At 44.4% G+C, this 27,454-nt stretch overlaps 1 protein-coding gene across 1 annotated transcript in view; it reads left to right on the forward strand.

Annotated features, from left to right (window-relative positions):
• The window catches only part of LOC119169094 (mediator of RNA polymerase II transcription subunit 30), a 79,803-nt gene that overhangs the window by 16,389 nt on the left and 35,960 nt on the right, over positions 1-27,454 (forward strand). Inside the window, exon 2 of the mRNA XM_037420186.2 lies at positions 9,471-9,899. Coding sequence (XP_037276083.1) covers positions 9,549-9,899 — 351 coding nt within the window. The 5' untranslated portion in view covers positions 9,471-9,548. The remainder of the gene's footprint in view (positions 1-9,470; positions 9,900-27,454) is intronic.

The raw sequence follows: 27,454 nt of genomic DNA on the forward strand, positions 1-27,454 counted from the left end.
GTTATAAATGTCAACGATTTGGTCATGGTTCGCAGAACTGCCGGGGTCAGGAAACTTGTGCAAGATGTGGTGGCCGCGGCCACCCATCTGATAACTGTGTTACCACGCCTCACTGCGTGAATTGTGACGGGGAACACGCCGCGTATTCGCGTTCGTGTCCTAACTGGAAGAAAGAAAAAGAAATCATCACTCTGAAAGTCAAAGAAAACATCACATTCAAAGAAGCAAGACGAAGAGTGTCGCCATTTTACGGCGCAACATATGCTGATGCGGCGCGTCAGGGGGCAACGCCGCACCAGCCCTCGCCACCGCTTCGGCCTGCGCAGAGCGAGCCGTCGGCTGTGGCACCTGCCCCTAAGGCGGCTGTAGCCCAGGCTACACCGCCTACTCCCAAACAGAGACCGGAGACTCCAGAGTCTTCGGGTCTCAAGGCCTCCCCTCACCAGGCGAGGCCCGAAATTCGTTCTAACAGCCCGCATGTGCGGGCATCCAGTGCCTCCGAGGAGGCAATGGATACATCGGCACCCTTGGTGCCGAAAGAGCGGCGTGGCTCCTTGGAGCGCGCCAAGAAAACAAAAAAGCAAATAACAGGGCCTGGTGATGGCCCTGTTAAGTGAACTCAAACTCCCCGTCTAAGCAGCCACTCGCTTTTCGTACACACAGCACTACTTCACATTCACCATGAACACTCAAATTATACAATGGAATGTCAGGGGCCTTCTCAGAAACCTTGACGACATCCAAGAACTCTTACATGAACACTCGCCAAAAGTGCTGTGTGTACAAGAAACACACCTTAATTTAAAACACACAAATTTTCTTCGTAAATATGTTATTTTCCGAAAAGACCGTGTTGATGCTATGACATCATCCGGAGGTGTTGCCATCATAGTAAATCAAGGAATAGCATGCACACACTTACAACTCCAAACACCCCTTGAGGCAGTGGCTGTTCGAGCGGTTCTTTTTGATAAACTGATCACAATCTGCAGTATTTACATTCCTCCTAGCTATCAGCTCCAAAAACGCGATTTACACTCTCTAATTGATGAACTTCCGGAGCCTTATGTTCTCCTTGGAGACTTTAATGCGCATAGCAGGTTATGGGGTGACTCTCGGTATGACGCGCGAGGTCGACTGATCGAACAGTTCCTTATCTCGTCGAGCGCGTGTCTCCTAAATCGAAAAGAACCAACCTATTATAACCTCGCTAATAACACCTACTCCTCCATAGACCTGAGCATAGTATCTCCATCTCTTGTGCCTCTACTCCAGTGGAAAGTCGTCAGTAATCTGTACGGAAGTGACCACTTCCCCGTAGTTTTGAGCACAACGACAGTAACTGAGTGTCCACCACGTGTTCCCAAGTGGCTCATAAACAGAGCCGACTGGGAACAGTTTCATACTATCGCTTGTCTAGGTTGGAATGACATCTGTACTTTGAACATTGATGTTGCTGTGAACTACTTCACAACGTTTTTGATTGATGCTGCAACAAAATGCATCCCACAAACAAATGGACACCTTGGAAAACGATGTGTGCCATGGTGGAATTCTGAATGCCGAAACGCGCGCAAACAGCAAAACAGAGCTTGGAGGCTGCTTCGGAACTCACCGACAGCCGAAAATCTTGAAACCTTCAAGAAAATAAAGTCTCAAGGCAGGAGAACGCGTCGGCAGGCCAGAAGAGAAAGCTGGCAGAAGTTTTTATCAGAGGTTAGTTCATACACACAGGAGGCTAAAGTCTGGAACATGGTCGGTAGGATAGCAGGAAAACAAGTATACACACTTCCACTCGTAAACACTCAGGGTGATACCTTGGAAGATCAGGCAAACTTCCTCGGTGCACACTTTGAACAGGTATCCAGCTCGTCCCACTATACTGACACTTTCCAAAAATACAGAACAAGAATAGAAAAGCAGAAACTCGAACACAAATCCACTAGATACGAGGCATATAACCAAGCTTTCATTCTAGCTGAGCTCCAAACATCTCTAAACTCCTGCAGTACTTCTGCCCCAGGTTCTGACCGTGTGATGTATGAAATGTTAAAAAACCTACCAAATGAAACCCGAAAAACCTTACTATGTTTGTACAATGCTATTTGGTCTTCTGGCACTATTCCTACCTCCTGGAAAGAGGCTATTGTTATTCCCATTTTGAAAGAGGGCAAGGACCCTTCTTTACCCTCGAGTTATAGGCCTATAGCACTTACAAGGTGCTTGTGCAAAGTCTTCGAAAAAATGATAAACTGCCGACTTGTACATTTTCTTGAAACAAATAATTTGCTCGACCCATTTCAGTGCGGGTTTCGAGAAAGTAGATCCACCACAGACCACCTTATTCGTATCGAGGCACAGATCAGAGACGCATTCGTCCATAAACAATATTTCCTCTCTGTGTTCCTCGATATCGAAAAGGCTTATGATACTACATGGCGTTACGGAATTCTAAGAGACCTGTCCCACCTTGGTGTGCGCGGAAGAATGTTTCATATAATCGAAAGTTACCTGTCAAACCGGACATTCCGTGTCCGTCTGGGCAGTGTGCTCTCCCAAACATTTGTCCAGGAAACAGGCGTGCCACAAGGTGGTGTGCTTAGTTGCACACTTTTTATTATTAAAATGAATTCTTTGCACTTGTCCATTCCCCGCAATATGTTCTATTGTACATATGTCGACGACGTTCAGCTTGGCTTCAAGTCATGCAACTTGGCCATGTGTGAGCGACAGGTTCAGTTAGCTTTAAACAAGGTCTCCAAATGGGCAGAGGAAAACGGATTCCGACTGAACCCACTAAAGAGCACGTGTGTCTTGTTCTCCCGAAAGAGAGGCATGCACTCAGAACCTGACATTGAACTGAACGGTCAACGTCTGTCTGTCAATGTGGAGCATAAATTCTTAGGATTAATCTTGGACAACAAGTTGACCTTCGTACCGCACATCAAGTATCTGAAAACAAAATGTTTGAAAGCCATGAATGTTTTAAAAGTGTTGTCACGTACTACGTGGGGTAGTGACAGGCAATGTCTCATGAATCTGTATCGAAGCCTCATTCGCACCCGCTTAGATTATGGGGCCATTGTTTATCAGTCTGCAACACAAAGTGCTTTGAAGATGCTGGACCCCGTGCACCATTTGGGCTTCCGCCTTTCTACGGGTGCTTTTCGCACCAGCCCCGTAGAAAGCCTTTATGTTGAGTCGAATGAGTGGTCGCTTCATCTGCAGAGAACTTACATGTCCTTTGTTTATTTCTTTAAGGTGAAAGCAGATAAGAAGCACCCCTCATACTCCACTATTATTGATTTGTCGAGCTCCATTCTGTTTCAAAACAGGCCTTCGATGAGGCAGCCCTTCTCAGTTCGCCTGAAAAGTCTAGCTGAGGAAACTGGAGTCTCACTTGAACATAGTTTAATGGCTCCTGTAGCATATCTGCCACCGTGGCAGTGGCAGACTATAGACTGTGATGTGTCCTTTCTTGAAGTTACAAAACATGCGCCTATTGCCCATATCCGAACATACTTCCTGGAACTTCAACATAAATACACACGTCCTGAGTTCTTTACAGATGCCTCCAAGTCTAACTCTTCTGTGTCCTACGCTGCTGTCGGCCCATCCTTTTCGGATGCTGGCCCTCTACATCCAGACACAAGTATCTTCACAGCGGAAGCCTACGCGATACTTGTGGCGGCTAAACACATCAAGCAATTACAAATACAAAAAGCAGTAATTTATACAGACTCCCTCAGTGTAGTAACGGCTCTGCACACTCTTAAAAAACACAAAAACCCAGTCCTTGTCTCACTTTACTCCATTTTATGCACACTATACACACTCAAACAACATGTTGTAGTGTGCTGGGTGCCAGGGCACCGTGAGATTCAAGGCAACGTGAGGGCGGATCAGCTCGCTGCATCCGTCCATAAAAGCACTGCCTCTACACCCATATCAATCCCGGCCGTTGATCTTAAGCCGTCTCTCAAACGAAACCTCAGAGTATACTGGCAGAGCAAGTGGGATACACACACACAAAACAAACTACACGTTATTAAGCCACACCTTGGTCATTGGCTGCCTGTATCGAAATCGCGTCATACACAGGTAATACTAACGAGACTCAGGATAGGACACACATACACGACACACACACACCTTTTGTCCGGTGGCGATCCACCATTGTGTAACAGATGTGGTGAAGTATTGACAGTCCTTCACATTTTAATTGAGTGCAAACAATTGGACACTGTAAGAAAACAACACTTTCCATTACCCTACCGACAACATATACCTTTGCACCCTGCAATGTTCGTCGGTAGGGAACCGCTTTTTAGTCACAAATCATTGTTAGCGTTTTTTAAAGAAATTCATAGTTTTCACATCATATACCCGGGCATCCCGTAGCATGACCTCTCCAGAGAGGTTTTTGCTGCGGTGGTTACACAAGAAAGCACTTGCCTCACGGCCCTTGGACGCAAGGGTATGAACGTGTGAGGCACTTGTGCTAATGCCATACATATCCACCATCGTCTTTTATTATCACCAACTTTTGTCATCTGTTCACATCACACACACCTTTCACGGCATGGTCATGATTTTATTACTTGTATGTTTTTACCCGCCTTACTGCGAGGAATTTTATGGCCCTTATACAGCCACTTATCGCAATCATTGTCCATATTTTTAGTAAGATGAACTGGCGCTCTTTGGCCGTGAATCGGCCCTTGCGCCATAAAACATCAAACATCAATCAATCAAAGCAAAACTCGATTGCTCTCACTTTTCGAGCTATCTATTGGCAATGTGCAAGTTTCGTGCCCGATTTCACATCATGCATTCACTTCACTTCAAGATCAACACTACAGGACAAGCGCTGCATCTGACGTCAGAATCGGACCCTTGTCTTGAAGCTGCGCTAATAAACTCGAACACTGCAACACAATGAGAGCGATGTTCATTCAGTGATCTCGATGTTCAGTTATATGCATATGCTTGTTAGCTTCCAAGAGTCTTTACACATGGGTTGTCCCTTCCCTTGTCCTATGATTCTAACGTGCTACGTCGATTAATTATGTCTTACCAACATGCCCAACTTTATACTCTAGTGTTATAACATTCTGTATTTTCTTTCGCATCCTCAGTTTTGAGCTTATACTTACCGATGTAGGATTTCGCTAGGTTATTGCAATGCTGATAATTCTGAAGCATTAAAAAATATATATTTGCCACAATACTAGCTTTTATTTATATTCACTCGGGCAGCTGTTTGTCTTTTCGGGGGAAGAGTCTGGAGATGAATTCAGTGCTAGTGCTGTATTTTATGGCATTTTAGTTTTCAGGGCTATTGTAGCTGTAAAGCAGGCAATTCACAACGCTGCAAGCACATTGTTGCGATGGGAATGCAGTGACTACTCAAACAGGCAAGCTTGAAGGCCTATGCAATAATAATTATAATAATTGGTTATAAATATATTTGTTGATTGCTGCATGCAGTCAAAGTGTGCCGATATGCATAATCAGGCAAAATGTAAATCAGTTTGTATAGACCCAAATCATGGGTGCTGCATTTTTTCGCGTACTAAACCTGGGGCTTCGTATACACCATGCCTCATGAATGTATAGTGGTTTTGCATGTGAAGCTCTTCTGTTTTGTAAGTTTCGTGCAATAATAACAGCACACAATTTCCTAAATAACCTTTATTGGGCATGTGCTACCATATCAACTGATTATTACACAGTAATGCCGCCATCATATGAACACATTTTCAAATGATACAAACCTTGAGAACGCCTCACAGATGCATGAGCACTATGTTTTACTGCGGTTTGCATTTGTGACAGGTTCTTGTCGTGAGGCTGCAGAGGCAAACATTCGGAAGGCACAACTGGTGATTTCAGTCGCTTCCTTGCAGGCTTTCTTATCTGTGGGTCCGCTTACAAAAACACAAATTACAGCTTCACCATCGAATCTTCTAGCTTTACAAGATTAGAATATTTTTCACTACACAAGACGCCAAGTGGGTCCTTGACAAACTGTTACGTCTTTCTAAAGCATGTGGCATGGCCTAAGCTGCTCGTTCCCGCTACCCTGACCACAACTGTGCAAGTCGAGTTCGTTCAATTGATGACATACGAGTGCATGGCTCTGACAAGGGGACATGTAACGACGACCATAAAATGGGGCTCAATTCAAGCAAAACCTTGAGAAATATTATATAAAGACCACAGCAATTAATGTTAGTGCTACTGCAATACGCAGTCGCAAGCTTTGCTTTATTTTTTTATGAAGGCCTCGATTGTCCTAAAAAAATAATGCCCGCATGCACACAAATGAGTTATTCTCATTTTCTTAACCTACGTTACTTCAGAAGTAGTTGGTGCTGACAAAGTGTACCCTGCACTCTTTCATCTGCGATGTGATCGACTTGCCGAATCTAAACTTCATGATCCATTCTTTTTGCCTCGCTGCATCTCTTGGGAAGGCATGGAGGCTGACTCTTGTTGATGCTCCATTTGTATACTGTGGCATGCAGCACATACGATTACTCTTGAAACGTTTAAGTTTGGCCATTTCATGCCAACTACAGCAATTGGGAGGGAGGGGGGGGCGCAGCGCTAACGACTCAAAGAAGAAAAAAATTGGCAGCATATCCACGGAGTGAATGATGGAGAGTGGGGCGAAGCATCCATCCGCTCATTCGTTCTTGCTTCCGTCCGTCCATGCGTCCATCTGTGTGACCGTCCATGCGTCCATCCGCCCGTCCGTGCGTGCGTCTGTTCGTGCGTCTGTTCGTGCGTCCGCTCTGGGTTCTTCCATGCACCCACCCCTGCGTCCGCTCATGCGTCCATCCATGCATCTGTCTGTTTATCCGTTCGTCCATCTATTGAACGCTCCAAGTACCACCATCTCAGATCTTTTCATCATATATTCCCCATATAGAAGCACCGCCATCCAGCGGAGATTTTAAGGACTAAACGAGAGGTGGCACACGTACACTTTCTTACGGCTTGCGCTTCGGGTCTATTTCCCACATTTAACCACCTCGAGTTCATGGTATATGTGTTTAGAAAAAGTTTATTCTACTTTCGGCATCCTTATCCACACGAGCACACACCGAAGGCAACGAGCATCGTCAACTGCAAACCTGTATCGCGATATGGTTTTGATTATAAAACCATTGCTTTAGAAAACACCTGGCGTCTTTCGTTAAGCAGCTGGGGTCTTTTCGTTTTGCTTTAGAAACATCTGGCGTCTTTTCGTTTTGCTTTTAGAAAACATCTGGCGTCTTTTGTTGGTTTTTTCATCAATCAACGCCATTTTGAAGTTTTGAACATTAATCACGGAGTTAAACAATGGCTGCTACTGGGAATGGGAGACAGCAGAAGTCGGCTTTTAGCTAACACTTACACTTCTACTTCTACTAACGTTTCCTACTGGAACATGCCAATGGCTGCTAATGGGGAATGAGAGACAGAAGAATTCGGCTTTTAGTTAACGTAAACGCTGCGATTTTTTCGTTGTTCAGCAACGCACAGGAGAAATCTCCCACCGGCACCCCCTTGGAGGTCAAAGCGTAAGACATGTTACATACTACGTGGGACGAACGGGTGCCGCTTTAAGGAGCTTCGCCTCTAAAAAAGCAAACGCACCCTTGAAGCACCGCTGCTTCGTCACTACTCCAACACTCTTTGAAAAAATTACGCTGGTAGCCGTGGGGTGGCGTGACAGTCTACGGAACTTATGAATAGGTTAAGATAAATGAAAGAAACAGAGTGCGTGGACTGCACTTCTAAGTGATGTATGTGTTCCTTCATTTCGTCACAACTCCTCGTACAGTTTCGTCATCCTTCAGTATTGTCCAATGAACCTCACATATATTAATGCTGTCCATGTGTGTTCGTCTCCTGATATAGGTAATTATTACGATGACAATCTCTCCACATGCTCCGAAAGAAAGAGAATGCCCAGGTGATATTGAACACTCTGGAGAGGTTTAGAATAAATATTATTTCTGTTCTTTGCAGCTAAATCTAAAAAGCGTCAAGTCTCATGTATGACCACATGACAAAGCCGGAAAGAAGGGAGTGGGTAAGGGGGGAGGTGCCCCCCTTATTTTTTTATTAACCGAGCCCTTCGCACTGTTAATCCAGCCCTGGTAAGTAGGACAAAGAAGTGTGTTTGCACTGTTATTTTAGTTTCAGGAATAAGCACCAGCCAGACCCTAATGATGTTTCATTTTAGCGACCAGAATGAATGCCAGCAAGGTATGCGAGCCATGCCTTCATGGGCCACTGCCAATTTCTTGGGTCCCCATCCTGAAGCCATAGAACGGATGCGTGCCTCGGACTTGTACTTCGACGTACAGGATTGGGTTTGCATTCAAGTTATAGATTGCGCGAAGGTCACTTTGCTCGCTGCAGAACAGTAGACTCAATAGTTTTATGCGCTGTTATGTTCAACACGGTGCTTCGGGAGGCAGTGGTTTGTTGTTCTTCTAAGTGCTTCCTCAGGAATCCTTCTGTGTCCTTTTGTTATTTTATGATTTGTGCGTGTAACAGATGACACCTCACTGCAGCATTTGTGCTCCGTCTGTCACGCAAATACTGCATTCATTCTCCCTGTTCTACTTTCGCTCTATGTCATTGTTTCACATGACTGTCTACCTGGCCGGCATTGACCGTACCACACGTCACAAATTTAGATTTTTCAAAGGGCTGAAAAATACCTTTCTTGATTTTATCGACATCCCAATTTAAATGAGTAATTTGAGTGTGGTGATGACTTTGTTAAATGGAGCTTCAATTGTATACGTGTGAGCGCAAAAAACTTAGCGCTTAATTTTCTGGTAAAAAATTCCTGTTTTGGATGCCATGTTTAGCTTTCAAAAAACACATGACGGGCCTTCGAAATTCCTTAAATATCCTTGAAATTTTTCTTTTGAGATCAGTACGGACCTAAAGGTTCTCCACAATGCTTCAACGTATGGCTTGGGAGCCATATATTTCACACTTAACTGACGGCACTGCATGCATGCCCAGTAGCTTTTCCCTCCCGCACAATAACAGGAACGGGAAAGAAGTATCCTCAGTGTGATGCGCTTCCAATTTTAATTCTATGATTTCATTGTTACTCATTTAATGAACTTTTCAACTCTATGCCAGTGTTTCTCAGCCATAAAAAGGGGTTATTGTAATTTTTAACAGCAGAATTATGTGGCTCCACAACAGGTAGCTTTACTTAAGATAAACAAGGGCTTCAGATGGACAGTAAGCATGAAGTAAAGAGGTGGTAAAGGTCGAGTAGTGGCATGATCATGAGACCTGTTTCATTTTTCCATTTCGAAGGATTTGTATCATAATGTGTGGCTTTAGTAAGGCATGGGCAATACTGCAGTAGCAGATATCCTCCGAAGCGCTAGTTGTGAACTTGGCACTACAGGCTTTTGAGTCCTGCGTTGTTGCCTCTTCTACAGGGCAGTGGACTGACGAGGCCCAGGAGAGGGAGAGGGGGCCGAGGGCGTGGCCTCTCCAGGGGGCGTGGCCTCGGTGCGATGGCCTCTCCGTACCACCTTCACCATCAGCAGCAGGCCCCACCCCAGCCTCCACTTCAGCCCCAGCAGCACATGGGCATGGGAGTGGCGCCCGTGCTAGGGGGTCCCGGACTTGGGGCAGGGCCGGGTGGCCTCGGTCCACCGCTTCTGTCACCGGTCCAGCCCATGGGTGGTCCTTCGGGATTCATGCCTACGGGCCCACCGGGCCCAAATGACGGCAATGGGGACCCAGTAGTCCCCATGCAGCCTAAGGACTTCAACACGGCCATCATGTGCCGCATGGGCCAGGAGATTGTACAAGACATTGTCGCCAAAGCTATTGAGCTGTTCCAGACCCTCAAGGCGCTGCAGGTAGGTTCCATGAGAAAGGAAGGCAAAAAGCAGATACTGTTCTCATCAATATTGAAGAAACCGCTGTTATATATGCGTAACAGATTTGCGTAACAGATATGCATAACATAACAAGAGCATTGCACACGTAAGTGTGATAATAACCATAGCAATAGTAATTTCATTTTTATTTCTTGAAATGCAAGAAAAAGAATACAGAAGCAAAAGGCGTTTCATATGCCTGACAAAGGCCTCTGCACCTGTAGTTCGTCACAGGCACACATTGTTGTTTTTTTTTGCAGGTACAACAAGCAACAAAAATAACATGTCATGTACCACATGAGTGTTAACAAAAGAAATACAGTAATAAAAAGCAAGCAACACAAGATAAACTTGGCATAATACTGATACGCAAGTCTTTCACATAAAAAAAGAGTAAACAAATATACAAGAACAAAACTGAATGCATCGTAGATCACAATGAAAATACATAATTTCCAAACACTAGTGAACATGTCATGGCCAAATTCTACCTACTCCATTTACAAAATATAGAATGATGATGATAAGTTGTTTCTTTCTCAATCAAAATTTCTTTAACTTTTTTTTTTAATGTTCCTAGAGTGATGTCAAACTGCAAGCCATCTTGTAATTCATTTACCATTGACGTTGATTGGTAATGCAGTATTTGTTTTCCATAATTTGTCTTGTTTTGCGGTAAACACTGTTTTTTCTAGCAGGGTAACGTTGGTCATTTTCTTTTTGTTTATACCACTTTTTTTTGTGTACTTCTTGAAGCAGTTTAAAATAATATATTTGGTTTGCCTCAAACATTTCATGTTTATGAAAGAGCACTGAAGTGCGCAAATGGTCTACTCTACCTTGGTAATTTTCATGACAGCGAAGTATTTTCTTTTGTAGCGTTATAAGATTGTTATAATTTTTCACTGTTATCGTACCCTGTACTAGTACACTGTAACAAAGTCTCGAATAGAATAGGGCATTGTATAAATTTTTCTTCAACTACTTAGGAATAAGGGAACCAATTCTGGAGATGCATCCTACCATTCCCAGAAGTTGAGAAACGTTGACATTCCACGTTAAATCTTCATTGAACCAAACTAAAAAGAAATTTTTAGTTTTTCTTGTTTTATGGTATTCCTGTCAAAGCTTATTTTAATGTTATATTTAACATGTTTACTTATTGGGCGAAATATAACATATGTCATCTTGGCATTTAACTGTAGCTTGTTTTGTTTAAGCCATTTTGAGAGTGACGGCATGTACTCATTTACATTTTTTTCTAGTGTTTCCAAGGGATCAAAAATTTGTCATCTGTATACATAAGTTGTGGCTTGCGGACGACACAAAGTATGTCACATTTGAAATAATTTGATCTTTAATAATCGTTAGGGCTTGATCGGTAGACTTATTTTTCTGAAAACCATACTGACATGTTGTGATGATGCTTTACTTATTGAAGAAGGCTAACAGCCTGTCGTGAATAACGCCTTGAAGAACCTTTGATAATGTTGCAAGTACTGTAACTGGTCTGTAATTTGAAATAATATTAATGCCACCTACTTCATAAATTGGCGTTACCCTTACAACTTTTCACTGTGCCAAAAACATGCCTGTCGTCAATACAAGATCTATTATGTAAGCAAGTACCTCAGATATTAGTGGACATATGAACTTTATTTCCAGCTGCGGTAATTTCATCTATAACTGGCGCCACATTGCTTTCAAGTTTATTTATTAGGCTAGCGATCTCAGCACTGCCAGTAGGAAGCATAAAGATCTCATTCCGCATAGCTGTAGTTTCTTCAAAAGACAAGCCAACTTTGCTTTCAGAAAAGCTACTGTACCGGCCCTCATTGCGAAAATGATGATTTATGGCATTGGCTAGGTTCTCGCCACACAGCACCACGTTTCCCTCTTGCATTTCTGTGATATCATGCCTTGTTTTCTTTCTTCCAGTAAGAGCATCCACTGTTTTCCAAAGCCGTCTTGGGTTATCGCATATGTTCTGAAATTTGTGTTGATAATATTCTCCTTTAGCCTTTTTAAAGTTTGATACAAGTTCGTTTTGGTATTTTTGGGCTCTACAAATGCTTTGGGCTCTCGTAGGCTAAAAATTTTTTTAAAAAGGCTATTTTTTATTTGAATACATTCATGAAGCAAGCAGTTTATCCAAGGTTTCTGTCAATTTTTTTGCTCTCGAAAACATACTTCTTCTCTAGGAAATGACGCGTTGAAACAGTGACGTAATGCATTCAAAAACTCATTATAGGCCCCATGAGCACTTTTGATCTTACATATATATCACTCCAATCTACTGCTTTGACGAGCTGAAAGAAAAAATTTTTACTTTCTTTATTTATGTTGCGTCAAGATTTTCTTTTGTTGCTTCTTTTGTTTCAATAACAAGGGTATGAAGCAAAACACTGGGAAGTGATCGCTAAGACCACTTTACACAGTACCGCTTATGGTCTCCGATGGGTTTGAATTTGTAATGCATATATCAAGTAACGTTGTACTATCCCTGGTCCCTCTGGTAGGGGAACATATAGAATTTGCACCATGAAATGCCGGAAGCAGCATCTCAAAATGTGCGGCGACCGTATTGTTTGCTGCAAGATTAATAATAATCTCCACATGATAACATAAGAAGTGTTGTGAAGTAATGGGGAGGATATGAGTGAGTCTATAAAATTTTAAAAACGTGTTTTGTGCCCTTGAGACGGCCTATAAACGACAATCGCTGCAATGTCTTGCTATAAAGCAAGACATTCAAAATGTGCTGTGATTAGCGACAGTTCTAGTTTTTCATGGGTACCTTTTTCTTTAAAAAAAATTGTGGCTTCATCTCCTTTTCTGTCTTAGCAGCACTGATGTTCAGATTGATATCCAGGAATGCTTGGGACATTACTATCGTCGGCTAACCAGGTTTCGGAGAACACAAGCATATCAAATTTTACTGTAGCGGTACGATCAAACCTTGTTATAATGAAATGGGATATAAGGAAACAAATGAAAGATAGTATTGCAATAGATATAGTGTTAAAAATGAGCCTTTATAACGAATTTTCGGATATAACAAACTTATTTTCATGTAAGATGCAAGTTTGTTATAATGAGGTTTCAGTGTATTTAGAAAAATGCTTATGTCATCGATTTTACTTCTGATACTTCTCGCATTCACGTGGAAGCAGAAAGGAAGTTTCTATGTTGTGGACAACACGATTTTAAATCGAGGACGTTGTAGTACATATGAGTTTCACTGAAAACAGTCATTGTGAACACCAAAAAACAAAACTGGTATGTGCAAGATGAATTCAACAAACTCAGCATATTTTTTTTATGCCATCTTGACAGCTCACATTAATCACAACAGAAGATTCATCCTTACGGGCAAGCACTCTACCACGAGAAGTCCAGACAAACTTCCAATGTTTTTCCTTTTTTTTTTTTTTTTGAGGGCAGCTGAAAGCAGCCCCTGGGCTAAGACCAACCATAGAATTGTCCAACCTCCTCTTTCTGCATTGTGCTAGAAACTCATTCCTGTTTCCACACCTGACGAACCGAGCATATATGTTCTGAATTTTAGGTTTTGGCATGCGGACCCAGTGACAAATGTCAATATCACATGGGTCAACTTTCTTGCCCAAGCTTTCCCCAATCTTTCGAAGAATATTGAAAGAAAGAATCACTACCATGTCATTCGCCTTTCATCTCCAGATTATTTGAACGCCGATACTGCTCTAACTCGTCACACTTCTTCAACAGACGCTCATTCTCTGCCTTTAGTTTTCTGTTTTCAGTAAATAGTTTCATAATTTTCTGCCTTAATGTCCTAATATTCTCTGTGAGATCTTTAACATCATTCCAGAGACATCAAAACAAAATGACACTCCCTTTTTCAGTTCCATGATTTCGACCCAAAAATCACGTTTGAAGTTCTCAAAATGCCTTGAGCAAGTCCACGACCTGCTCTATAAACTTACGACCTGCTCATGCCACCGATCCCCATGTCGCAAGGTTTGCTTTTGCTTGTTCAATTTTTTTACTTCTCAAAAGTGCCGCAGCACGCTATGGCGCCACAACTAACCCTCATCGCTGCAGCCGCCAAAGCGCTTTCCTGGGCGGTGTGTGCGTGCGTTGACTCGTTTTTGTGCCATTTAAAGGTTAGCGTTCATCAGGATATTTGTTCAATACTCGAGAGCGTTAGGGTACGACAGGTACAGCACCATTCACATAATGGTGTACTGCTGCGTTCAATTCTGCAAGTCGAGCAGCCGGCGGTCAACTGGGATATCGTCACTTAGATTCGACAGTGCCAATGCTAAAAGCTTGTGAAATAGAACAGAGACAGTTCAAAGTGATTTAGCCAGTTGGAACGCATGGTATAGACTGACACTCGCGTTTCCAAAAAACATTATTGCCTTTACAGAAATGGAGCGTGACAAAAGCTGTTGTCATTTACCGTATTTACTCGATTCTACCACGCTCTCGATTGTAACGCGCACCCGATTTTCACGACGAAAAAAAAAAAAAAAAGGTAACACATCGATTGCAACGCGCACCCATTTTTCTCGCCGGCCCGCACGATCACACCACTCGAAAAAATGACTCCTTTCGGGAACGTCTTCCATTTAAATATGAGGTACGGGGGGAAGCTTGTGCCCATCTGACGTGTAACAGAGCATTGCCGTCACTGTAGTTTTACCGTGGACCAATGTCAGCACGCGAACTTGCTTCGCCCCCTTCTTCTCGACGGTTGTGGTGCTAGGCATGTCGAAGTAAAGAGGCGTCTGATTGGCATTCCCGATTAGCCCAAGCAGGTAGCCGTTGTTGTGCCGCAAGTTTAGGACGAACCTGTGAAAACTGTGAAGCTTTCATCAAAACTTTTCGCATATGCCCGTTCACCTTCGGAGGAAAAAGCCTTTCCTCTTCATAAACCTCGTTAGCCAGCACCTGCTCGCTTTACACTGGCTCCGCATTAGACCTTATTCTAGGGCTGATTGCATACGGACAAATAATTGCATATTCTAGGGCTGTTTTGCAGACGGACGAATTATTTCAGCACCTTCTAGACAGCGGTTAGGTGGGGCGCACTGCGCAAAACAAAACGGTGGTGTGTCGCATATTGCTCACGTTAGCCTGCGCTTAGACCAGGACACAAAGCGCTCACGCAGATTGAGTTCCTGTAATGAACATCCCGGAGCCAACTACTATGGTGCTTCTCACAGCTAGAATGTTGCTTCGATTTGTTAAATCTGTGGGTGGCTCGATCCGCTCGTTATAAATAAGATAAAAATTGCAGAAACGCGCACGCATGACTGCACCACTACGGCAGCACGTCGTCTGCTATGAGGGTAAGTTGTAGCACCACCTAACGGTATCTCCGGGCCCTACGCACCAATTTTTGGGCCCACACGCCTTCTTAGGGGTGGTGCCGATGAGCAGGTCGTAAGTTTATAGAGCAGGTCGTGAACAAGTCCCGTAATTTTTTGAAATCTGCAGTATCTTTTCCAGAGCCCTTATTTCCCATTTCCAAAATGTCATGCAGAACAGCAGCAAAGACGCTATGTTTGACTGCAGTACACTCCTACGCCAGAGAAGCAATTGAAACTAGTTTCACCTGCAAAAGCAATTGGTTGAGCGTCAGAACTACGCCTTGCTTGTGCACTGCTGCTGAACGTGTCACATTGTCATTCCAGCGTTTCCAAAAGCAATGAATAAGCTTAAGTTAAATATATATCAATTGTATGAGAGACCACTAACCACTCGAGCAATCAAGAAAGTAGAAATCTGCATTGTGCAACCCAAGTCGTGCTTACCTTTAAGCCAATATTTCGGTGTGTCATATTATACACCTCAATTATTTTTTTTTTTCAAGTTGTCTCCATGTTTATCTCTAAATGAAAATTTGCAAGCTCAATGTATTCAGTGCTGTGCAGTATGTCATGTAGATTGTATTTTTATTAATTTTTCTTTTCTGTTTATGCATCTTTTCAAAGTTTTCTCGGGATTGTTTCTATTGGTGCGAAGGATTGTACGCTAAGAAGACACAACTGTGTTATGTCAGCTTTAGGAGGATGCCTGTTTTTTTTACAGCCAAAGCGGTTATGAGATCACAACTCCGCTCAAGCGCAGTTGTCCGCCGGTTGTTGCGCTACCACGTTTCGCGAAATTGGAAAAAAATCCTAGTACCAATAACATAGTGGGGCAGGAACCGGGTCTGCTGAGTGCCAGCCCAGTATTCTACCACTGAGCCACGCTGGTGCTTGGGAATTGTTGGCAAGCTTGCCTAAGCAGGCTTGATGTCGGGAAAGCAATCGTGTTAATACGACTTATAAAGTGTTTTAAAACAGTGAAAGAACAACCAGTCGTCACACAATGCGAATAGTGTAATGAGTGGGTCGTCCAATTCTCCAACCCACTACAAAAGCTTGTTTCTGATCACCTGATAACTGTGGCACATACCCACTTCAGCCATAATTCCTCATCGTCATCGGCCACTGCATGAAAAATTAGCACAAAATTCCTTGCAAGTGTTTAGCGGATACCACGCTTCTCAGAAGAATGGCGAAAAAGAGCATAGCGAATGCCGGCCTACTACCCAAATAAATTTATTAATAATGACCTTGTGGGTATCAAGCATATGTGCTTGCAGTATTTACCGAATAAGTGTTTAGAAAAGGCTCTGAAAGGCCGCTCTTCTAGCTTTCGCTGTGACTATGCTATGCCTTCTGTGCAGGCCTGGAATTTTTTTATTTCTTGCTATGTAGTGACGCTTTTGTTGTGTGCTTCTTCTCTGTTCTTTAAGGGGTGGTCGTCCATCGTGCCGCATGGTTTCGCAGTGGTCAGTACAAGCTTATTAAAAAACAAGGCTAACAATGTTATTGTCTGAATTGAAGTCAAGTACACAAATTATTGAGAATTAAATGCAGTAATTCAAGTGACAAATACTTCTAAAATCTAGCAACCTTACTATAAAACCAAATTAAAATATCTTCTAAGCATCGCTCGCCACTAATAGTCGGTCAGAGGTTTCTCCGCATGCAGGACTATCAAACAACAAAAGCATCTCCAGTTCCAAATTTGTTGTCAGGGGTCCTTTAAAGGGGCCCTGCGACACTATTTGAACACGTATTTTTCATCGGTTCTGCTTGTGCTGTGGAACACGCTGATATCGTTGCGCACATGGCAATGCTGAAATCGACGCTGTTATAATCCTAATTCATGGCACAAACTACTTTTATTTCAGACTACAGTGACACACATCGGCCATTTTTGTTATGGGAAGTGAGGTCAGGTCATGTGACGTGACAACAAATACCGGTATAATTTTGGTTGTCTTGACACGAGATATAGCATGAAGCTTTCATGGGGTGATAGCTAGGCCATACGAGTGAGTGATAAAAACAGCAAAAAACCTTTTTTACACTTTTTCAGGAAGGAATCATTCCTGTTGCGAAATGACGTATCTTCAAAATAACGAACGCAACACTTAGCCTGTGAACGAGCCTATGGTACACTGGCAACTAAAAGAGGAAACGCTTGCCATGTCTTTAGCGAGCCATTAATTCAACAGGTGGTGAGCGCCGGGGTTGCTGTAGAACGCGTCTTGCATGCAAGCCGATAAGTTACCCTGCCCAAAGTGTTTGTGTGTATCACAGGGTGACCGTGGGAGCGTCTATTACCCGACGCGCGTGGTTCGCAGTAACCATGCTAACGACTCCGTCAAAAAAAGCGGTAGCGAGGTATTGCGGGAAAGCCACCATGAGGTGACATTTCCGGAATGTCTTTATGAGGCACAAGCTGTGATTTCAAGCAGTCTTTGACGTCAGCAGGCGAGCAAAATGTTGAAGAGAACATTTCTTGTCGTCGTCTGCTCGAGTTTTGAACGTTGAGAACTCATAACTTCACTTTCCATGCACAAATTTCTATCATTCTCGTTGCATTTGTTTTCTTTACGGCGTTCTTGCAGCAGCCGAGATGTTGTAGAAAGGGAATGGTTTACTGAACTCTCAAGCAAACACGAGCCACACCGGCTACAAACCCACCACAGGCTACTAAACGCCACTAAGGCAAAAACTGCACGAAAGTCTCTCCCTCAAGGTCGTCATCTTTTCTTCACTGTCCACAAAAGGGAACGCGCATTTTCAACTCATTTGTCTCAGTAATCATCGCTACATGTATTCCGGTGCTACATAAGGCTCCTAAAAATGTCGCAGGGCCCCTTTAAGCTGAAGCCTCTTTTTAAGTCTCCAGGTTTTTGTTCTGTAGGTAAGTACCGGCAAGATGCAGCTGTTATACACCTTCCTCTTGAGGGATAGTGGCAATCTACCAGTCATACTTTGAGAGTGCTTGCCAAATGTGTTCCACCCCATTCTTATTCCTCTAGTTAGTTCAATCTCGTGGTTAGGCTCTGCGGTTATTACCTGCCCTATGTTATTACCTGCCCTTTTTCAACTTGAAGTGGACTATTACTTATCTCGAAGCGCTGCTCTATTTCGAGGTTGTTGCACATTTCTTTCGTTTTCTGCAGATTAATTTTAAGACCCTTCTTTCTGCTCTCCTTGTCTAACTCCGTAATCATGAGTTGCAATTCGTCCCCAGAGTTACTGAGCAATGCAACGTTATCGGCGAAGCTCAGTTTACTAATGTACTCTCCATTAACTCTTATCCCTTACTGTTCCCATTCTAGGTTTCTGAAAACCTCCTGTAAGCATGCGGTAAATAGCATTGGGGAGATTGTGTCCCCCTGCCTTACACCCTTCTTGATTGGTTTTCTGTTGCTTTCTTTATGAAGCACTATGGTAGCAGTTGATCCCCCGTAGATTTCGTTCAGAATGTTTATATATGCTTCATCGACGCCCGGGCCTGATTCCGCAGTGTCTGCATGACTGCTGATATTTCTTCTGAATCAAACGCCTTCTCGTAATCTATGAAGGCCATGTACAGTAGTTGGCTGTATACTGAACGTTTCTCTATTACCTGATTAATAGTATGAATGTGGTCGATCGTAAAGTAGCCTGTACGAAATCCTGCTTTTTCCTTTAGTTGGTCGAATTGTAATAACGTCCTAATTGTGTTAGCAATTATCATTAAAAATAGCTTGTATACTACGGAGAGCAATCTGATCGGCCTGTAATTCTTCAAGTCCTTGTCATCTCCTTTCTTATGTATTAAGATGAGGTTAGCATTCTTCCAAGACTCTGGTTCTCTTTCCGTCAATAGACACATCGTCAACAGGGTGGCTAGATATTCTAACACCATCTGCCCTCTATCTTTCAGCACATCTGATGTTACCTGGTCCTGACCAGCAGCTTTACCTATTTGCATGCTCTCCAAGGCTTTTCTGACTTCTTCTTTAATCATTACTGGTGGGGTGTAATCTGGGTTACTGCAAGTTCTTATAGTATCAAGGTCGTGGTTGTCCTGGCTATTGTTAAGATATCTGTAAAACTCCTCCGCTATTTTAACTATACTATCCATATTGGTACAGTTAAACCTCGTTATAACGAAATTGGAGGCCCGCCGCTATTTGCTCGTTATAACCAATATTTCGTTATAGCCGTAGCGGGCATTTACCGCAAATATTATGCACTGTACTTACCCCCCAAAAATAGCGGGCGAAATAGCATCCCGCCGCACAGTGGTATGCAACAAAATAACCGCATTCCCAAATAAAAAAGAAAAAGTCATGCACCTGTTTTAATGCACTTCAATATACACAGCTTGCATTTCAGGCAAACTTAGCTGCGAAGAAGTCCGTAATTGGACGTTGATGCATCTTCCTGATGCGAACGATGGCTCGCTCAGCTGCGGCCGCAATGTTCAAGCCATCTTCGCCGCCCTCGTGAGCACCAAAGTAGCGGCGCAGTACGTCCACCACGTCTAATTGCCTCCGACGCCGTTGGCATGTTTGTCTCCTGTTCGTCGACGGAGTCATCGTCACTGGTTTCGTTACGATCACTGACAGCGCGCACAATACCGTCATCCAGGAGCTGCTCCGTTGCCACCACTTCCTAGTCCGCACTCACATAGTCGCAAAATGACTCTCTGTCAGGCACGACATCGGCGTCACGAAGTGCTGTCCATGATGCAGCGACTTCGTCTGATGTGGCAAAACTGTCCGGCACAGTGGGCTCGTCTGATGGCTCATCGCTGGCGTCTGGTGCGGCGGCAAATGAGGCGTGTCGAAAGCAGTTTGCGCTCGTGGTCGCCGTCACACTCATCCACGCCGCCTGAAGCTTTTCGAGCGCAGCGTACAAATCAACATCGGTGTCTCGCTTCATCCTCATGTTGAGCAGGAGCTTGTCTATCACACGCTTGCGGTAACCTGCCTTCAGCGACATAATCATGCCTTGGTCAAGCGGCTGTATTTTTGCTGTGCAGTTGGCAGGAAGGAACAGCAGCTCGATGTTTTGAAGCACGGTAGCGGTATGGTGGGCGGTGCAGTTATCTAAAACAAGGCACACCTTGCGGTTCGCCTTTGCCAGCTTCTCGTCCCATTCGCAAAGCCATTTTGAAAAAATCTCCCTGGTCATCCAGGCTTTGCGATTGGCTACATACTTGACTGGGAGCTGCCTCTTCCCCTTAAAGCAGCGAGGGGATGCACTTTTGCCAATTACGAAAATTGGCAGCTTCTCAGAGCCGGTCATGTTTGCACAAAGTAGCGCAGTGATCTGCAGCTTACTTTGTTTGCCGCCATGGCACGGCTCGCCTTTGAGGGCTAACGTCTTGTGCGGCAACATCTTGAAAAAGAGAGCGGTTTCGTCCGCGTTAAAAATATCCTCCGCGCTGTATTTTTCTAGCAGCCGCACGATGTTTTCTTTCGCCCACTTGGTAGCCTCTGCTTCGTCGACAGATTGCGATTCACCGCAGACCGCTCTCCCGACAATGTCGTGGTGCTCCTTGAAGCGTTGGAGCCAACCCGAACTTGCTACGAAGTTGTCATAGCCCATGATGCAGGCAAAGTCTCTCGCTTTTCTTTGCAGCAAGGCGCCGCTCACCAGCAGATTCACGGCCCGCGTGTCCAAGAACCATTTAAAAACGGCCCTTTCGACCGCTTCAAAGGCAGGTTCCCTCATCCTCTTAGCGCTTCCTTTCACGCCATGTGCGACAGCGTCAATGATGGGCTCCTGCTTGGTCAAAATGGTTGACAGTGTGCTCGTCGATACGCCAAAGTCTCTTGCCACGTTGCCTTTCTTGGTCCTCGATTCGACGGCTCTTATCATAGCCGCCTTCTGATCTAGCGTTATGCGCTTTCACTTCCCGCCTGGCGCATTCATGTCGCTGGAATCACGAGCGCAGCACGATAAAAGATAAGGCGGAAGCAGTCGAAAAAGAGAAGAAACACGCTCGCAAAAGCAACGCGGCTCACGTCGGCGAGCGACAACACTTGCAGAGAAAGTGACTGTGAAGAGGAAGGGGCAGAAGGGGCGCTCTTTTGCGCTGCCCTCTAAGAACCGGTTAATCAAGGGGAAGGGGGTATGTAAGATTAGGAAGCGCGCCTCAGCGCCATGAGAAAGGGGAGAGGGAGAATATAAAGAAGACACAAAAGAAAAGAAAAGGGCGAGACGTTCGCGGAGCTGCGGAGCGCTCCGCTGTCGGCGGTAGCCAAGCCGCGCACGTGCAGCGACCTCTCCTCCGGAAACAGCGCGTGCCGTCTGCTTTGCGCACGTTGCTGGAGGGCACGTGGCGGGAGTTTTGAACTGCTAAATACAGTCCTCGCGTTGCGCGCCGTCTCAAATTCGCGTTGTGCACTGTCATGACATCGCCTCAAAATTTTACTTCCTAACAAAATTTGTTCGTTATATCCCATAACAGGCAAATTTTGCCTCGTTAAAACGAGGTTTTGAATACATTGGTTTGTATGGGGACTTTCAAGGGGAGTTAGGATTTGCTCGTTATATCCATTATTTATAGCCTATCTTGTTATAACGAGGTTTAACTGTAGTTACTGTGCCACCCTTGTCCCTTAGTGCTGACATCTGGTTTTTGCCTATCCCAAGTTTACTCTTCACCGCTTTGACGCTGAATACAATAGACAAAATTCTATTTTGTCTATTGTATTCAATGCTTTCATGCTTTGACAGTTTGAGGTTCTTCGTCTTCTGGGACAGCGTGCGAGTGTCCCGTCTTACTACCGTACCTCCAACTTCCACTGCGCACTCCATAATGATACTCGTCAGATTATCATTCATTGCTTCAACGCTAAGGCTGGTTTTCTCGATAAGAGCCGAGTACCTGTTCTGAAGCGAGACTCTGAATTCCTGTACTTCCCTTTCAATGTTAGTTCATTGATTGGCTTCTAAGAAAAAGCATTCGCATTTAAAGAAAGTGGCCCCCACAGTGTGGTCTGCTTTCCTGTATGAAAGGACAAGGTAAATGATCTCTGGGGGAGGGGAACAATAAGTACATGCGTGACAACAAAACATCGTATGGAACAGCCGAGCCAGGCTTGCGTGCTGGTGGATAAGCGATGATGCACAGCGCCCTATCGCAAAAGCCCCTCCTCACGGAAGAACAACTAGGAGAAAAGGGACATCTGCACACGAACTGGTTGTTGCTAAACATTGAACATTTCGACAGAACAACACTTTTGCAGGTTTTCGCCACTTCAGCCTTGTACAGTGTCAATTTTTATGAAAGGGAACACGGAAGCCCGTGGCCTGCACGCTCTGGCAGCTGCCGGCAGCGTGTTCAAGCGGGAGCGTGAGCAACCACAGTCTCTTTTGGCGTTATCTCGCGGCAAGCAAAACAACCATTCGTTGCTGATATGGAATCAGCAGCAAGATTGCGACCCCCTCCCCCTTGAAGGCGATTATGCGAGAGCTGGTAATCGCCTTAAAGGGGGAGGGGTTGCAATCTTGCCAGGAATTCCACATCAGCACTGACGTCTTGTTTTTGCTCACCGCGAGATGACACGAGGAGAGAATGTGGTTGCTCTCGCTCCCACTTGAACACGCTGCCAGCAGCCGCTGGAGCGCGCAGACAATGTGTCGCCATGTTTCCTTTCATAAAAATTGACACTGTACATGCTTAACAGGCATTTTCAAGGTGCTCAAAAGAGCCAAAGTATTTGGCAACTGTTGTCTTCAAGGATTAAGCTATGGGGCCTCAGGTCATTTGAGGTCAAACAACTCGGTGCACAAGTTTCATAGTCGAAGGAAGCATTCCATGTGGTTTTGCGGAAAGGCTGTTTGTTAGGCCAACGTGCTGAAAAGTTTTGGAGTGTGTGATGTGGCAGGGAACTGCAGGCGTCATAAAATCTAGGGCCAGGGTCCTGGGCATAATAAAGCAGCCAGCACCCCTGCAAACACCACAAACGACTGCCAAGTCCGGCCAAATCGCACCTTTATACACGGAGGGAGTGTTTTGAGAACTTTTCAGTTGTAAACAAAATTTGTTGTCAAGGGCTGGCAGCAGTTGCGGTTGCATATGAAGGCAGAATCAATTTTGGTGCCGATGGGCGCCAAGGAAGAAAAAGTGGTGCCCAGACCATCCGCAATTGTGTGCTGCAATCTGTTTAACCGTAAACGCATACAGTTACAAACTGAGCGTTTAATGCAACAAGCCATTATTGTCGGACATCAGTTGAAGCCACGTAGGAAGATGATGATCTGTATGTGAAAATGAATTCTGCACGAGTCAAATAACATAAAAGCTTTTTCCACAGCAGGCATGGGCATTCTTTTTCTATGGTACTCTAAGCTTGTTCGTGAGCAGACGCTTTTGGCTCATCTCCAGAATTGGATGCTCGTGACCAGCTTGGAAGTCACACCAACACCCTTTTTTCACTTGTCACGCTATGCAAGAAAGGATTTCGAGTGGTGTAGGCTTGTCAGAATGGGCTTGCCAGAGAGAGTAACCTTCAACAAATTATTGACAGTTTGTCTTGCTTCGTGACATCATTTTTTCTGCTCATGACACAAAGCTTGCAATACCCGCTTTTACAGAATAAATTATCTCTACACTGTTGCTTTGATGTTGGAACATAGCTGTGATGTATCTTGATGCTGGACCTGTTAAGTAGCATGGTTGTTAACTTACTTGAAGAGACACTTCGGAGATGTGACTGTGTTTCATTCGGACAACTTACGCTGGAAAAGATTAATAGGAGGGTATCTACTATTTCTGCTGTTGTAAGATAAATTAGCAGCATGGCCCCAGGAAGTATGGTTGCAGGGCACACCATTGTCAAGAGATGTTTATGTCCTGACTTCATCACCGGCATCTACTATTTCTGCTGTTGTACGATAAATTAGCAGCATGGCCCCAGGAAGTATGGTTGCAGGGCACACCATTGTCAAGAGATGTTTATGTCCCGACTTCATCACCGGTATCTACTATTTCTGCTGTTGTAAGATAAATTAGCAGCATGGCCCCAGGAAGTATGGTTGCATGGCACACAATTGTCAAGAGATGTGTATGTCCCGACTTCATCACCAGCAAGAACTCCACAATGCCAACTGTGACTCGACGAAATGGCTTGGTTACTAAAGGAACCTGCAGTCACAATGTGCCTTGCATTGGTAATTTGCTCTTCCAGGTTGCAGACAAATGCGACAACTATGAACAAACTTCTCGACATCTTTAAAACAGTTTGGCCAGCAATACTATTTTCTAAACAGTCTCTCTTTTGTCTTGGTAGTTTGGAGATGTCCCGACCAGCCGGCCCGATTGGAAAATTCCAGGGTCTTCTTGCAGTACTTTTAAGAAGGATCATGGCTTGGTGCTTGCTGCACCTGTCTGCTATGGAACTCTCAGTACAAAATGCCACTGCTTTCCCTTGCGTTGGTGGCATGTTTTTAAGGTTATATCTGTTTTCTGTTGCTTGTTGTACCATCGATGTGGCTTTTTCGGCAGAAGATAATTCTCGAAAATTACGGCTCATAAATTCAATAAAACTTGCTACCTGTTCGCTTTCATCGAGAGCGGATTCTTGCATGCTTAATCAGTGTCACAGCTGCTATTTGATAAACTGAGTTTTCGATTATGAGCATTGACAATGCATGAAGAGCGTGCCACTTTCGTGTGACAGCCATTACAGGGTTCTTATTAAGTGTGCCGCGTAATGTCATCATTTTTTTTCCCAAAGTACCTTAGAGTACTGGACGTGTTGGTTCATGTCGAAGCGTAGCGCAGGGAAAACGAGACACAGTACAGGCACTACTGTAAACCAAAGTTTAATGGTAAATAAACCTGCATCTTATAGTCAGCAAAAACGACACTTATATGAGGCTGTGTGAAAATCCATCAAAACAGACTGTGATACCATTCGTAAACCCAGAAAGCAGGGGTGATCTACAAAACTACGAAATAATGCGAGTTCAAGCTTTTCCGAAGGTACATGTGCTCCGCTCCTAGTAGGTGTATGAACGGGTGGCTCACGCCTATTGCTTTCTTGTTTTATTGAGACAGCCTCCACAATTTTCCTTGCCTTGTGATGCTTGTGAGTCAACAATACCTGCTTCGCCTCAAAAAGCGGTGAACATCTATTGCTACTCTTACTGTGCATTGTCAAATGCGTATACGGTGTGCCTTTTAGAGATATAGCGCTCTCTAAGGTGTACATTGAGGCAGCGCTGACCACCACAAGCAAGGGGCACACGGTACACCATCCCGATTGACACTCGTCAAGCCTCTACTGATGATTTACAGTGCACCCGTTTTCGAATCCTGTTTCTTTTAATGTCAGTGGTTGCACACACCTTACCAACCATTTTCTTTGCTAAAAACTGACCGCATGCACCATAATTTGCCGGAACCTTTTTTTAACCAATGTGACACCTCATCTAGATAAGGAATGACAACAAGCTTCTCGGTCATCTTCTGTTGCTCAATGACATACGTACTAGCAGCCAACTCAATATTTATTTTGCTTTCAATTCTGCTAGCCGCTGACACTAGAACATCATCTGGAAACCTGGCTTTACGCTGCCAGTCTAACGAAACTGCTTTCTTCTTGGTACAGGCAAATGTTGGACATTTGACCAAATGCGAATGTGCCGATGCAGCGGCGACTTACTAGGTCTTGGTGAGAAAAGCCAGCAAACGTGGTCCAGAGCGAATGTAAAGCCTTAATCTGAAAACTGAAGGAAATTGTTTTGAGGAGCTTCACATGTGAATGTCAAACCAAGACCCTTTTCCTTAAAAACCTTTGGAACATTGATCATAGCGCATGTGGGGTGAATATCACAGAAAACCACAAGAAAATGACACATGATCATCCTTCCAATGGTAGGGCTATCTCAGATGATGTGAACTTTGAAGTCTGCGTGCCGTGAGCATCCACCAAGGATAAATTGATTTCTCTGAGTGGAAAATGCTATACTGGTAGCAGCCTTGGCACTGGAGGACAGGCAATGTGACGATTCTTTTTTATTAGCAGCACATGATACACATTTATTAGCAGATGGGCCACAAATTGCTGTTTTTTGACATTGAGATTCTTGGGCAATTTCTCTGTCTTTCTCTCTCTACAGTTTCGGAGATTACACTGAGAAGCTGCACTAATTCTCGCTGTTCAGGTTCCGCACAATTTCTTCATCTGGGCAATAATGGTAACGCATTCAGGCTGAAAAACGATGAATGGTGAATTACCGTATTTACTTGTATGATTGGCGCACCCCTAATATTTGGCCAGCTTTGCTAAAAAAGATTTATTCACATATTTTGCACTCCCCGACCCACCCGAGCCAGCTCGCTGGTGTGCGGATGAAGAGACATTCCAATGCTTCGCACGGGCGCGTGCCTCGCTTAGCAGACAAGTGCAGTCAAACAGGCTGCGAGTAGCCAGTCCATTCTTCCGAGGACTTCTCCCGAACTAGGGTCTCTAGAATACCCTGCACGAACACTCAAACCTAGCTGTTGACGGATCACTAGAACTGCTTTAGCGTTTGCCTCCCTCTATCTCCCCATCTCTATCGCCGTGAGAATGCACGCTCGCGTCACAGCGCGACCAACTTACTGCATTGGAGGCATGCGAGCTGTACGGCCTCTCGCATCAATCGTTCCCCTCATTCTCTGCGTCTGCGCTGCAATGCACACTTGGTTGATTTCGAAAGTTTGGGTTTTGCCATCTGGTCGACGTGTTTTTTTGGTTCCCCTTGCAATGTGCTTCAGTAATTATATATACAGTGAAATTCAAGCTCGTTGTTGTAAATTTTGCAGAAGAAAACAGAAACCGTGCCACCGTAATGCACTTCAAGGTGACGTACTTTAACGGGTAACGATCGGTGTGATCGGTACGCGAGAAAACAGAGGAGTGCGCGCTTTTAAATGCAAGTTTTCTACCATTGAAGAAGGCCTTTTTAATAATGTGTGAACGCTTAAGTCACCTGGTTTCGCCGTATCGTGGGACCTAGTTTCCCACTCCATTGCTGCGAAGAGCTTCAAGAAAATGGGGCATACCAACACGCTCGACAAGAGGACGATGCGCTCTGGGAGGGCGGTGGCAGCGGCCGCGAAGATGACTCTTCATCGGATTTCGCGATCAATGATTCCCACTATGCCGCGTGTGACCCGATCTGACTGGTTAAAGTATATGCTAAGTA

The sequence above is a fragment of the Rhipicephalus microplus genome, chromosome 2, assembly GCF_043290135.1.
Source record: "Rhipicephalus microplus isolate Deutch F79 chromosome 2, USDA_Rmic, whole genome shotgun sequence".
Lineage (NCBI taxonomy): Eukaryota > Metazoa > Arthropoda > Arachnida > Ixodida > Ixodidae > Rhipicephalus > Rhipicephalus microplus.